The sequence below is a fragment of the Triplophysa dalaica genome, chromosome 10, assembly GCF_015846415.1.
Source record: "Triplophysa dalaica isolate WHDGS20190420 chromosome 10, ASM1584641v1, whole genome shotgun sequence".
NCBI lineage: Eukaryota > Metazoa > Chordata > Actinopteri > Cypriniformes > Nemacheilidae > Triplophysa > Triplophysa dalaica.
Window position 1 is genome coordinate 7,028,161 of NC_079551.1, and position 14,917 is coordinate 7,043,077.

At 35.1% G+C, this 14,917-nt stretch overlaps 1 protein-coding gene across 4 annotated transcripts in view; it reads right to left on the reverse strand.

Moving 5' to 3' along the window:
* Nucleotides 1-14,917, reverse strand: part of lrp1ba (low density lipoprotein receptor-related protein 1Ba) — a 177,097-nt gene that overhangs the window by 29,695 nt on the left and 132,485 nt on the right. For all 4 annotated transcript variants that reach the window (XR_008907642.1, XM_056758246.1, XM_056758245.1 and 1 more), the window contains 9 exons: nucleotides 12,537-12,718; nucleotides 12,245-12,444; nucleotides 11,022-11,210; nucleotides 10,764-10,912; nucleotides 10,586-10,679; nucleotides 6,976-7,092; nucleotides 6,744-6,863; nucleotides 4,522-4,641; nucleotides 342-458 (listed from right to left, as the gene is read on the reverse strand). Coding sequence is in view for 3 of the 4 variants with exons in the window: in XM_056758246.1 (XP_056614224.1) it covers nucleotides 342-458; nucleotides 4,522-4,641; nucleotides 6,744-6,863; nucleotides 6,976-7,092; nucleotides 10,586-10,679; nucleotides 10,764-10,912; nucleotides 11,022-11,210; nucleotides 12,245-12,444; nucleotides 12,537-12,718 (1,288 nt within the window). In the remaining variant the exon portion in view is untranslated. The remainder of the gene's footprint in view (nucleotides 1-341; nucleotides 459-4,521; nucleotides 4,642-6,743; nucleotides 6,864-6,975; nucleotides 7,093-10,585; nucleotides 10,680-10,763; nucleotides 10,913-11,021; nucleotides 11,211-12,244; nucleotides 12,445-12,536; nucleotides 12,719-14,917) is intronic.

Genomic DNA, 14,917 nt, shown 5'->3' on the forward strand with positions numbered 1-14,917 from the left:
AATATGTGGCTTGGTTGGCTGATAAACCAACAAAAAATAAACAAAAAAACACAACAAAACAATATAAAAAACAAAATCCAAAGCTTGAAATATAGTAATGTTAAAAGATGCTTTTGTTTTATGTATGAAAAAACAAAAGCATTGTTTCTTGTGGTTGGTTGGTTGATGTTAGAAAAACAAAACAAAACATTAGTAAACAAACAAAAAAACCTAACAAACACTTCAGATAAGGTAATAAATCATGTTTATATGTTATGTATATGAAAGAGCAAAATTCATGTTTTTTGTTCATTAATGTTTAAAAAATATCTAAAGCAAGTTATAGAGGCCGGATGACTTACTGCAGTTTTCCTCATCTGAATTGTCGCTGCAGTCGCTCTGCCCATCACATCTCCAGTGGTCCGGGATGCAGTTGTTGTCATTGCATCGAAATTCATGCGGCCCACAGGTCTTCTCATCTGCTTACACAAACAGAGTTCTCAAAAAAACATAGTAACATCCACTGGAATTGCTTGCTTCCTACTTTATACTCAAATATTCCGTAACACCTGTCAAAACAAATCAATGTTTGCCAAACTTTTTCATAAAATAACTTGTTGAACTTAAAGCATTTACTTCTAATGTCAACAGGAAAAGATACATGTGAGCCTCAACCTCAATTCAACTTATTGGTCACACACAAAAACTTATATACTGTTAAAATGTACAATGTATACAACAGAAATCACACTTTCATTTCTTTGCTCTTTAATAATCAACATTCAAATCTCATTTTATGACTTCGGGAAATCAGAAATGCAATTTCCCCTCGTCTGAATGTCGGAGACGGCTAATCCGGCTATCATGAGGGAAGATGAGAACATAATGCATGATTAATTGACAATCGCAATGCTGTGTTTGAGCGCTAATTCCCAGACTTAAAATGACATTATGAGAATTCTAATTCCAAAGAGAACAAGGCAGGAATATTAAGATCGTTTCCGTTTATTTGTAATTTATTTACTTTTTGAAGGTGACTTGAGCCCTGAAGTTAAATTAAACAAAGGCAAACTAAGAAAGTCATTTATAATATAATGAACAATATGATCAATAATTCTGGAATTGTTAACAAACATATGATGTTTATCTGCATTCTGTGATTTGTATGTTCCAAAAAAGTTTTCGAATGTTCTCAACAAAAAAAACTAAACAAAATGGAGGCGGGAGACACAACGGACACGCTAGAATGAAAGAGCAGAATGAATCACAAAAACACAATAACGTTTATAAAACACCGTTTGCTGTGGATAGTAAATAAGTGACGTTCAATTGCTGTACTTTTCATTATATTTATTCAAGGCGTTATATGCCAATATAAAATAAAATAAGGAAAATATTTCGAAGCAAATATTGACATACAGTATCGATTGTGATACATTTAGTTAAGAATACCAGCTTAATCATTTCAATTTAATTTGCTCTGATCTCAGCGAAATACCAAGTATTTATTATTTTTGTATATTGTACGCTTTGCGTTTGCGCTCCAGGCAACATTCACTGCTGCCGACACGAGGACGGCTGAATAATTCCAAATAAATAAACAAGGCTCATGCTCAGCTGGAAGATGTCACTTCCACAAAATCAAGAGCGGCTCTTGACGCGTCCGAGGTCATAATGTAAATGTTTAAGGAGAGCTGGATCAAACGATCCATTCTTCTGTAGCGGGGTTAATGCGAACCTTTGATGCGACACACCAAAACAACTCCAACAAACCCTCCAATCAACATCCAGTCACTCACTTGAACTGTTTTATTAGACCACATGTCATAATAAAGAGAAATCACAAATATTTTAGGAATCCCTCAAAAGCTTTTACTTTCACTTCTGCTGACATCCCCGGGGTTCTCATCTCAGTGAAATTCACCCAACCTATATCTTCTGATCTTTCATAAAATCTCACGGCAGGCGAATGCCTTTTATCAAAATAGATCCAACAAGATGAACAAGATATTGATTTTTGAGATGAAGATCCGCTCCAGTGGTGTTCGGACACTTACGGAAGAGTCTCGTTTTTAAAAATCAATGAACTATTATGCAGCTTAATGTGAATATTCCATTATAATCTGTCAACTGATCTTGTTAAGTGTGCGAGTGTATTTTTTGTGTGCGAGTGTATTTTTTGTAAGCGAGCATGTAATGAAACCTATAATAATAATAACAATAGATGTGCGCTATATGAAATACGCTATCTTTATACTTATTTCATACCAATTTAATTTCCTTTATTCTTTCATTTAAAAATGGATTCACACTTGAATATCTTGTTTCGCTATCTTATTTAAGATTCAATTCGAACTGGAAAAAAAAAAGGAATTCATTTGAGAGATATCTGCCGATTTCTTAACTTTCTGAATGTTATTAATTCTAAATAATAGATTATGATTCCTAATATTTTCTATACACAGAGCACACATTTGTTGCATTTTCCTGTCCTGTTTTGATTGACAGGATAAAGGAAAAATAAAAAATTGCTTTTATCGACCAATACCGATTATTGGCCGATATATCGGTGCATCTCTATTTCCAATTATTTGTGTTCTGATTCATATAATATGCTTTTCGATACAAGAAAAAGGTTAAAAGACATTTGGGAGCACTTACTCACTGGTCCCGAAAAATTGAAACAGCAAATTACGGTTAACTTGAGTTTCAATTTCCCTCCTATGCATTAAACCTTCTGTGTGATGAATCCAAATGCGTTTTTTGGCCCCATGGAGAGGCAGGATGCAAAATTGGTGTTGGACAGTAATAGACAGTGCTTGTGCGATAATGTCAGACTTGTAGTATAATGAAAGACAATTTGCAGGACGTTACATTAAGGCATTTAAAAGACAGCTTATGTGCCGGACGACCATTATGACATGCATAGAGAGACATCAATAGCAATACTTTTAAAAACTTCTCTGTTCTATGAAACATTGATGCTAAAACATGCGTACAAGGGACAGACATAAGGTGTTTGTATAATGTACAAGATCTGCATATCTACTGAAGCTCTATATTGTAAAGGACTCTACAGCCTGTTAAGACATCGCCTTGAGCGAGCTCTCCTCTTCTGAAATCTGAACTCTGTAACCTTCAGCAAACATGATTCTGTAGCACTTCTCAAAAGTTTTCCATGTCGTCAGATCATCAGGAAGACTCAAGTGAAAACATAAACAAGCTCAGCGGTTAGTGGCAAAACAAACGTCAGGTTTGAATCAACATGAGTGGGCTACAACCTCTACGCTGTGAAGATTTACTTCAGAATAAACCTTCAGTCTTTCTTAAGCACCTCAGCGTCCAGTAGGTCTCACAGAATACTGATCCACTCTAAGCCGACTTCCATTAGGTCAGCATGTTAGAAGAGAAAATAACCTCTCAACGTGTCAGTCTGAGATACTCAGTTAGTAAATATGGAAAGCAATGTCTAATCTTCCTGAATGAATACATTTAAGATATACAAACTAAAAATACTACACTGTAAAAGAACGGAAATTTTATGTAAATTGTTTTCCCTGTTTTTCTTGTAAATGAATTGTATTATTCTGTAATTTTATAGTTTTTGACAATATTTAAAAAATAAATAAAAAAATCTCATAAAATAATCGAAATTTTCTGTCAGCTGGAACGCTAGAAATAAGCTGTAAAATATATTTATATGTATTTTATAAAATATATATTCCCCTGTTTTTCTTTTAAATGTGTGGTCTTTTTCTGTAACTTTACGGTTTTGACCATATTTCAAACACACATTAAAAGTCTGAAAAAATAACAGAAAAATTCGGTAAAATTACAGATTTTTTACAGTGTATATTATTAAGTATAATATCTCTATTTCTATATATTTTATCTCTACTCTATAGATTTTAAGATAAACTCAAGTAATGTGAGCTATGCTATCCACAAGCATAGAGAAATGAAAGAGAAACAACTGTGACAAAGTTGATCTTTATAACTACGTAAATCTTCTGAGCTTGAAAAGAGCAATTTCTGAGCAACAATGTTTCTATAAAAGCTACATAAACCACTTGCAGTCAAAACAACAACTTTTGTGGACACATCGTATGCAGATCGTATTATGAAACACTGCTCTTCATAAAGGGAGAAACATCTCATAATGTCATTACATTCAATAATACATTTTGGGTCCAATGTGGAAGGCAAATCAGTTAGTTGCTCAAGAACCGAACACAACACAACCTGACATGGCTCGCCCTGAGAAACTGTTAGCTCTTGGGTGAATGGTTTCCGACTCAGGCTTCTTACAGCACTAGTTCATATTCCGACCCAAAGCCAGGTCTAAAACCTCCACAACATATTTTATGAAAGTAGGCAAAAGCTATCTTTATTCATCCGAGTCAGCCTTCTGGGTAAACAGAAGGTGCAAAATTAAAGCAAATGGAAATGTTTTAAAACAACGACTCTTCCGCAGGATTCGAGGGTGTTTGGGGGCGGTGATGATGTGCGTGAGATGATGCTCTTTGACGTAGACTGACTCACCGCAGTTGGCCTCGTCTGAGCCGTCAGCGCAGTCGGGGTCTTCGTCGCACACCCACAGTTTGGAGATGCAGTGCATTGTGCTCTTGCACTGAAACTGGGACGGCGAGCAGGTATTCTCAGCTGGAGACGTGGGAGAGTCAATAAGAGGTGATGTCAAACAACGAAAGCTGAAGACAATTTTCACGACATGTTTAAAAAATATATATATTCTGGATTTTATTTCACTTGATAAATTTTCTTTTTTTAAGAGGTTTTGTGTGTATTACCAAATTATTTGTTTTATTTTACATTTGCATTTATTTATTTAGCAGACACTTTTATCCAAAGTGACTCACAAGTAAGAAATCATAAAAAAAGACATATTTTGTCATGTTTTCTACTTAGTCTTGAAAAATATAAAAGGCTTTTCAATTAGATATTTTCAAAATAAGGTGAAGGTATGAAAATATAAAAATATTGAATATTGTTGAAAAGTAATATCAATGCAACATGTATGTTTAACTTTTTATTAATTTTAATAAAAGTGGTCATTAAGTGGTAGTGATTAGTCACAAGGTTTTTATTTTATTTAACTTAAAACGTTATTTTAAATTTAACTTTTCATTTCATTTTACTTTATTTTATTTTACATTCAATTTAATGTATTTAATACATTTAAATTGTAATAAATTTGTAAAAATTTAACTTAACCCAACCTCACTTCAGATAAGAAACTTAACTTAACTTTAAAAGTTTGAAAGTAATGAGATATCAACTTTTACATCCGTTGCCTTACAATAACGTCATTATTACATTTTCCATTTCTATATCAGATTAAATATAAATTGAGCATTTCCTGCCAATGTGACCTCACTTCATGAAATGTTCTATGTAGAAAAATACAATGAATTAATTTCAATGCAAAGTAAAACAAGTTTAAGCCCTTGTTGTCTTAATTAGAACAAAAAACTATAAATTTTCAGGCTGCTGTGCGCAAATCTTAGCTAAGCCCTGACCCGGCGTTCCCCAGAGCGATGCAGAAATTTTAACCCACAGCGCTCTCTCCTATGGGGGTCTAAAGCCAGTCTCCAATGCGGCACTCCATATGCGATCAGTCCTGTAAAACCGTCCCTGTGTTTAGCTAATCAGTGCCGGGGGCTGAGCTGACTTTTCCAGGATCCAAGACCCTCTCAAAAGCCTCTTAGAGTTCTGTGGACCCTCCGGGCTCTGCTCCATGCTGCGCTATTTAAAATTCTCCTCCTTCTAACCTTTGGTTTTCTCTCTTTCGCTGTCTCAGAGAAGACTGAGTAGCTTTTCTTCTTCCGTCGCCTACCAGGGCGTACCAGATCTGGGCATCTTATTCAAAGCACAAGGAGATACTCGACTCATGCAGGTGTAAGTATTTAGACCCCCCCCCGTGGCTTTAAATTGAGATTTCTGACACAAGAAAGGATTTGACGTTTTATTCGTCTCTAACTTCTTTTCGTTCTGTTCTATGATTTAAAATTAGAGTCGTATTTGGACAAGGATTCGGTCACTCATTGCAAACAGAGAGAATCATTTTTTTCCCAGTCAAGTTTCTCAAGGTGACATTAGACAGATCTTTGGTGTTTGGTTAGCATGTCTTCATCACTTTCTTTGTCTTTTCCATTTCTTTTTATTAACCTTAGTGTCGGTGTCCTAAATTTGCCCAAAGTCATTTTGCCTAAGGCAAGAAGTTTCTGCTGGTTTTTACCATGATACTCTCTCGGCTTTCGTCTCATCAGCATGTTCAAACTTCCCAGGCATTTCATATTTAAAAAAAATTGCCTGTCGCTATAAAATAGATCTCTCATTCTCTGTCGCCTTGTGTTTTTCCTTCTGCACTTTCTTCTCAAAGCAATCTGGTTTACCAAGAAGTTTACAGAAAATTACTTTTTTTTCCTCTTAAAGTTTTGACAATATAAAAAATAGCTGAAAGTTGTCGATGTCATTTTTTATTTATATATCACATTATGAACTAAATATTTTTTAAACCACCAACTGTATTCGTAATAGTGAATAACAAAGAGCAACTAAACTGAAATCGGGCCATCTGAAACATGTCTAAATGACATTTTTAGTAATGTAATCATAACAACAATTGCCAGTCTTTTATTTCACAAACGGCAATGTATAAAATATGAAATCAAATATATTACCAAATCCTGAATTTTATAACCTATACAAAAAGTCTAGCAAGAGATTAAAAGTTTGTCTCTTACGACAATCCGTTTCGTCTTCGCCATCACCGCAGTCATCATGTCCGTTACATCTCAGGTTTATGGGAATGCACTTTTGCCTGTGTGTGCATTTAAACTGACCAGACAAGCAGATATATGAGTCTGAAAACAAATGCAAACAAAATAAATCATAGAGTTATGAATCATACCGCACAATGGCGTCTCTCCAGAACCCATCATCTATCCATGCGTCAATCAATCAATCCATAATTACCACAGTTGGCTTCGTCTGAGTTGTCGCCGCAATCGTTTTCTCCGTCACAGATGAAAGGAGGTAGAGCGCACAAACCCGTTCCACACTGAAACCTTCCGGGCTGACATTTAAACTCGGCTATAAATAAGAAAGACAGACAAGAACAAATGATAAAAATGTACGGCAGCAAAGAAGAACAGAGAGACAAGCATATTTAAAGACAAAACAAATGAAAAAAAGGATTGCCAAAACAAGTAAAAGACAACAGATAAAAGAATAGAAAACAATAATAAACAAACATAATGACAGTATATGAAAAGATGAAAAGAAAGAAAGAAAGAAATACAATGAATAAATTAACAAATAAGAGGAATCCAGAAGAGGTGACAAAACAAAAACAGAACAAACAACAGATAAACAAACAGACAATAATATTAAACAAACAAGTTACAGCATATAGGAAAGAAAGAAAGAGACAATAAATGATTGAACGAACAAACAAAATAAATAGAATCAAAGAAACAGAAACATTAAATGAATGAAAAACATACAAAACAAATAAAAGACAGAACAAAAATATATTAACAAACAGACAACATATTAAACAAATAAATGATGTATAGGAAGAAAGAAAAATAGATAAAGGAAGGAATGAAGTAAGGAAAGAGAGAAAGAAAGGTAGGATGGAAAGAAAGAAGGAAAGAAGAAGGAATGAAAGAAGAAAGGAAGAAAGAAAGAAAGAAGAAGGAAAGAAAGAAGGAAGGAAGGAAGGAAGAAAGGAAGGAAGACAATAATTAAATAATGAATAAACAAACAAGTTAACAGCAGCCATGAGGAACAAAAGACAAGCAAACAAGCAGATATAAAGACAAAGCAAATGAAAAAAAGGATAGCCAAAACAAGTAAAAGACAACAGATAAAAAAATAGAAAACAATAATAAACAAACATAATGACAAAGTATATGAAAGGTTGAAAAGAAAGAAAGAAATACAATGAATAAATTAACAAATAAGAGGAAGCCAGAAGAGGCAACAAACAAAAACCATAAATGAATGAAAGACAGATAAACAGATAAAAAACAGAACAAACAACAGATGAAGAAACAGACAATAATAATATTACACAAACAAGTTACAGTATAAAGGAAAGAAAGAAAGAAAGAAAGAAAGAAAGCAAGAAAGAGACAATAAATGATTAAACTAACAAACAAACAAAAGAAATAGAATCAAAGAATCAGAAACATTAAATTAATGAAAAACATACAAAACAAATAAAAGAAATAAAAGAAAGAACAAAAAACGATTAACAAACAGACAGCATATTAAACAAATAAATGATGTATAGGAAAAAAAGAAAAAAGAAAGATAGATAGATAGATAGATAGATAGATAGATAGATAGATAGATAGATAGATAGATAGATAGATAGATAGATAGATAGATAGATAGATAGATGGAAAGAAGGTAGTTAAAAATTAGGGAAGGAAGAAAGGAAGGAAGGAAGGAAGGAAGGAAAGGTAGGAAGGAAAGAAAGAAAGAAAGAAAGAAAGGGAGGGAAGTAAGGAAGATAGAAAGAAAGAAAGAAAGAAAGAAAGAAAGGGAGGGAAGGAAGGAAGGAAGGAAGGAAGGAAGAAAGGTAGGAAGGAAAGAAAGAAAGAAAGGTAGGAAGGAAAGAAAGAAAGAAAGGGAGGGAAGGAAGGAAGGAAGGAAGGAAGGAAGGAAGGAAGGAAGGAAGGAAGGAAGGAAGGAAGGAAGAAAGAAAGGTAGGAAGGAAAGAAAGAAAGAAAGAAAGAAAGAAAGGTAGGAAAGAAAGAAAGAAAGAAAGAAAGGTAGGAAGGAATGAAAGAAAGAAAGAAAGAAGAAAGGGAGGGAAGGAAGGAAGGAAGGAAGGAAGAAAGAAAGAGAGGGAGGGAGGGAAGGAAGGAAGAAAGAAAGGTAGGAAGGAAGGAAAGAAAGAAAGGTAGGAAAGAAAGAAAGAAAGAAAGAAAGGTAGGAAGGAATGAAAGAAAGAAAGAAAGAAAGAAAGAAATAATGGAGGGAAGGAAGGAAGGAAGGAAGGAAAGAAAGAAAGAAAGAAAGAGAGGGAGGGAAGGAAGGAAGGAAGAAAGGAAGGAAGGAAAGAAAGAAAGAAAGAAAGAGAGGGAGGGAAGGAAGGAAGGAAGGAAGGAAGAAAGAAAGGGAGGGAAGGAAGGAAGGAAGACAGTAATTAAATCATGAATAAACAAACAAGTTAACAGCAGCCATGAGGAACAAAAGACAAGCAAACAAGCAGATATAAAGACAAAGCAAATGAAACAAAACAGAAACAATGACAGGCATAAAAATGTGACAAAGAAAAACAACTGAAAGAAAGAAAAGAAAAGAAAGATAGAAAGACTCCAAATGCCAGACTGCGGAAAATTAGACAATTCACCTTTCAATCAAATAAAAACTCCTGTAGCACTTACATAAGACCCGTACGCTCACATATTCAGCGCAATCCAAGAGTCTTGGTGACAGACATTTTGATTCAAAAATAATCCCTCCATGAACCGTAAAGGAAAATTACACGTGTAAGTTATAAAGTCAAGTTTCTCCTGTCTTCCACTTAGATAAATGGACCAAATGTCTATCTGAAATGTAGGGATGTCTTCCCTTTAAAGGGATATATGTGAATTTCTCAAAAATGAGGAAATGAAGTACTTCTGAGTCACCACATTGGATCATAATAGTGTTGTCAAAAATATCGATATTTCTATACGTATCAATACTGAAAAATCAGTAACGGTTCCAATACGCATGTCCCACGTATCGATACCAGCTGTGCGCTGTGCGCTCTCTCTCTCTTTCGACAGTGAGCACACACTTCACGTGAACGCCGTGACAACAGAGCCCCGCCTCCTCTCACCGAATTGACTCGTTTGCGGCAGTTAAAAAGTGTTCACGTTAGAAAAGATGGCCAGTGCAGAGCCTCAGTAACACATCTGTCGCTAGGTGAACGCTTGTTTACGTTTCCCATGTTTACCATACCGCTTTATGTATGTGCACTGATCAATAATTTCATCCTCTCGTTTCATTCGCCCTGGTTAAACGTTGTTTATGTTAGAAAGATGGCCAGAACAGAGTCTATATGAACGTTGATCAATGATTATATGTGAATAAAAGCCCAAAAATGTTGTATTGTATAAATGTAGGCTTTCAACATTAATAAGCACTGAATGAGCAATACATATGTTCAAGTATTTAGTAAACTCTTTATTAATCTCTCAACTATTTATGTAGCCTAAACTCTGACAAATACAACTTTGATTTTAAATAGTAAATGTAGTAGTAAAATTTACATTAGATTAACAATTAATAAATAATGTAAATATATACCTCATTGTCTAATCTTGTTCAATTTATCTTTAAATAAAGTAAAAAATGTAGGGCCTTATTGTTCGGGAGTTTATTAACCGTTGTATCAAAAATGACATCGAATATCGATATTTTTTTAGGTATTGAATCGAAGTAAGAAATTCCTGTATCGTGACAAGACTAAATCATAAAGCCTCAAAAAATTGAAGGCATGCTAGGAGCTAGTGATTCTTGAGCTAGCATAACAGATGTGCTCTTTCATCGGCCGAAGAGCGACGTGTTTGGTGTTACTCACGACAATCTGCTGGCTCATCAGATCCATCGCCACAGTCGTCCACAGTGTCGCATTTCCACCAGAATGGAATACATTCATCCGTACCACAACGAAACTACACAAACACACAAACATAGGAAAAATGCACTTTATCCATTAGCACACACACAGCAGTGTTTCGGAGTTTCATGATTCACACCTGGCTGGCTGTGCAGTTGGACAGGCATGTCTTGTTGTCGTTCGCCAAGTAGAAGTGTGTAGGACAGGCGCACTTGTAACCCCCCCCAGGGGATAGAAGGCAAAGGTGACTGCACCCTCCATTAGTCACCTGACAGTGATGCTTTGGCACTACATACAACAAATAATATCAAGCCAGGAACAAATGTTGAATCTTGACACTGAACATAAACGTCACAAACAAGATGACTAATTCAAGCTGATATTCTTATTGTAATACCGTCAGGTTGTCTGAGAGGATGGTAGACTTTGATGTCTCGGATGGTTTGCCAGGAGTTGAGGAGCTCTGTACGTTGGCCTCCTGACGTCTTGTGAGAGCGGCTGAGGGTTTTGGATTTTTGGTCGCTCCAGTAGATTAAATCCTCAAATAATGTGAGGGCAGTCACTCCACCGATGTCCTTGATCGGGACTGGAGAAGTGAGAACGAGAGCTTTATGAGTGAAGTTCAGATCTTGAAATGATTGAATTTTGTACTTGCATCTAAACTCTTGAAACTTTCATTTTAGCTAATTTGCCATTTTGGTCACAGACTTTCAACTTCATTAAAGCTTCTAACAACTAGATATTGTAAACAAAAAAGAATAATGTATGTTGTCACATAAGTTTGTACATTTTGTTACAAAATTTACATATATATAACATAAAAAAAGAAAAGAAAAATGTAGTAAATATCATAGATATGAGGAGTAAAAATAATTACAAAGTGATAAAACATAAATAAATAATAACTTATAATAAATAATGTAAACGCTTAATTATTGTTATAAATTATGATTTATAATTAAATTATTAAAATACATGAAATTAAAACTTCTATTGATACATTAGCATATTAGGACTAGATCCGCGTAATAATTATAATTTTCAGCACAAAGTCAAATCTTGAATTTTGGCAACTTGGCCATTTCGGTCACTGACGTTCAACTTCATCAATGCTTCTAACAATTTTGGGGGATATTTTCTGCTCTCACAATATTTCATAAATTTTTGGAACAATACAGATATGTCAAATATTAAAAATATTAAAAAATAAAGTGTGAAAATAATTACAAAATAATAACTATTCAAAATACGTATTATTTGAATACATTATAATTAAAATCATTACATTTAATGCAAAAATTAAAAAAAATTTGATTAAAATATATTTATAAATACGTAAAATTACATTAACTATTGATAAACTCTTTCATGCAAGTGTTGTCATTATTTTAAAAACATTATTTCCTACTTTCTAGATATTGCTTTAGCTTTGTAAAAATATGAAATAATTTTAATTAAGTGTGTGTTTAGTGAAACAACAACATTTTTACACATCTGGAACAACTTGAAGACAACATTTTTGGGGCAACTGTCCCTTTAACTATAAAGTGCAGTGCTAGAAATCCCATGATCATGGGTTTTGAATCTCAGGGAACACCGAAAAACTATTAAAACACAAACCTTTGTGCCTTTTCGAACCATCCATATCAGAAAATAAGATATGGTTCTCATCAGACCAGTAGATTCTCTTGTTGATGTGGTCAACGGAGAGAGCCGACGGGGCGTGTATCTCTCTATCTATGATGACGCGCGGCTTGCTACCGTCCATCCCGATTCTCCCGATTTTAGGCTGCTCACAGCAGTCGATCCAGAACACGTATCTGAGTCACCACAGAGGAAAACATTGGAATTGAATCTACCTGAGGTGATTCCTTTATAATTCATTCAAATCTTTATAATACAATTATTTTACCCTGTTTGTGTGTCCAGAGCTAAAGCGGTTGGATTTTTGAGTCCGGACTTGAGCAGTACAGTCGGGTAGAGCCCATTAGCTTTCGCCACCTCCAGGGTTTTTTTCTCTCCGTCACACCAGTACAAGTTCTTCCCGATCCAGTCGACAGCGAGAGCACTTGGGACCGACGTCCTGTGAACCACCTGAGAAAACAACAAGGAGTGTTAGGCTTACGCAGTCATGCACGGCTGTTCTTTTTTGGCTGGATATTCACAGGTAAAGATTTGCAGTCGGGACCACATGGAACAAACATTTCCTGCCAGACTAGTTCTAGTTTTAACTAGTTTCTAAGTATGAGTTAGCATAACATTTAGTCGGCTAAGTAGCAAATGCTTTAGACTGTCTTAAAGGATAGTTCACCCAAAAATGTTTTATTCTTTCATCATTTCCTCACCCTTAAGAATGCTGGTACCTAACGACATCCAACCCCACTGACTTCCATTGTATGGACACAAAACCACACATTTCTCAAAATATCTTCTTTTATGTTCTGCAGAATAGTTTTGAAAGATATGAGGGTGATTAAACAATGACTGAAGTTTTATTTTTGCGTGAACCATCCACAAGATAACCCCACCCCCCTCAAAAACAAAACAGGTAGCATTTCACATCATTCCACTGCTCATACTGATAAGGGAAAATTGATTGTTTGGCATAAACACAACACTCTCCAGCTGGCAAATAAACTGTTGCGTTTAATCATTTTCACTCCTGGTTGCTGGTGCCCCCTGCCTAGCGCTTTTAAGAGTTTGAATTATATTTACAAGCTCTTTCTTTCATAACCAGAGATGAATACTAAAAACATTTTGCCTCATGTGTGTCCGTCTAATAAGCAGCAATTAAAACTAGATTTGCTCTGGTTATATACGCTGTCTTTTGAGATGTACACTGGTTTTCGCATCAATGTTACCCCACAGGGTGAAAGTGTAAACATTTATGATGTGATATGTGTAAACAAATTGACAGAAAATCCTGCAAATTTAAATACACTATGTAGTGACAGCTATGAAAGCCCCATACGCAACAGACATTAATAGACACAGCATTGGCACAACGTCCATCTGACAAATTTCAACTGCCAATATAGGTCCAGCGTATGAAATTTACCAGCATCTAGTGGTGAGGTTGTGTATTGCAACCAACGGCTCACCCCACCACCAACCTTTTCAAAGCACTACAGTGGCTGACACATGACTAAGATGTCGTCATGAATTTCGCTTCTTTGCCGAAGAAGATAACGTATTTTCGAAACGCGCTCTGTAGATTTGTCCCTTTAGGGCTACTGTAGAAACAACATGGTGAATTCCACGAGGGGACCCGCTGTGCATAGTTACGCATATGATATTGCATTTCTGTCGATAGATACTCCAAAAAAATGACACGTTGGACCAAGCCAACTGTGGAATTGCTAAAACGTGTCAAACGCCCCGAACTTTGTCAGCATGTGGTTCATTTATTTGCTAAAGATTCTAATAAATCTCTTAAAAGCATTTTTATCCTATAAATGAAAAAGCAATGAGCAGATTAGATTAGATTAGATTCAACTTTATTGTCAATACACATATACAGGTACAGTGTAACGAAATGTAGTTTAGGTATAACCAGAAGTGCAATTAGCAAGTGCAGATATACAGTGTGAATAAATACAGAATACAATATTAGGAAAATAATTTACGATGGGCATGTACTATGAAAATATGACAATCGGTATGTAGAGCAATAGAGTTTTCAGCATTTATTAATCTGTAAATGTTATTTATACCAATACAATTTTCATGTTAGTTTATTGTGCATTAAACTAATGGTAATTTAAAACCTCTATTTTAAAAAATGTGCTATTTAATATTTAATAATATTTAAATGAACATGAACTAAGACGAATACATTCCGTAAACTAATCTTTACAAATGCAACCTTATTAAAGTCTTACCAAAGACAATTTGCAATTTAAGATCACTCTCCAAATTGTTGTGTCACCTTTTCCGCCTTCTCTCTTCCTGTGCTATAAAAATCTCTCATTATCTTAGTGTTGATGCATTTTGCCTTAAACTTCGACATCGAGAGTGTGACTTCGCCGCTGAACTTTCATTGCCTTTTATAGAAGCTCTCGCTCTCTCGCTCTTATAGCACAGCATCATAAATCAGTCTGAGATCCAGAGTTCAATCAAACGTAATGAGCCATTATGGCTCGATATTAAACATAATGAGCTCTGGCTGCCCAGCAGGGCAAGACTGGCACACTATGCCCGTTTTCTGCCCCGAGTAATACCGTTTACACAAGGGCATTGATGAAGAGGAGTGTGGCGACAGATAGCCTCTCTCTCTCTCCTCTCTCACACACA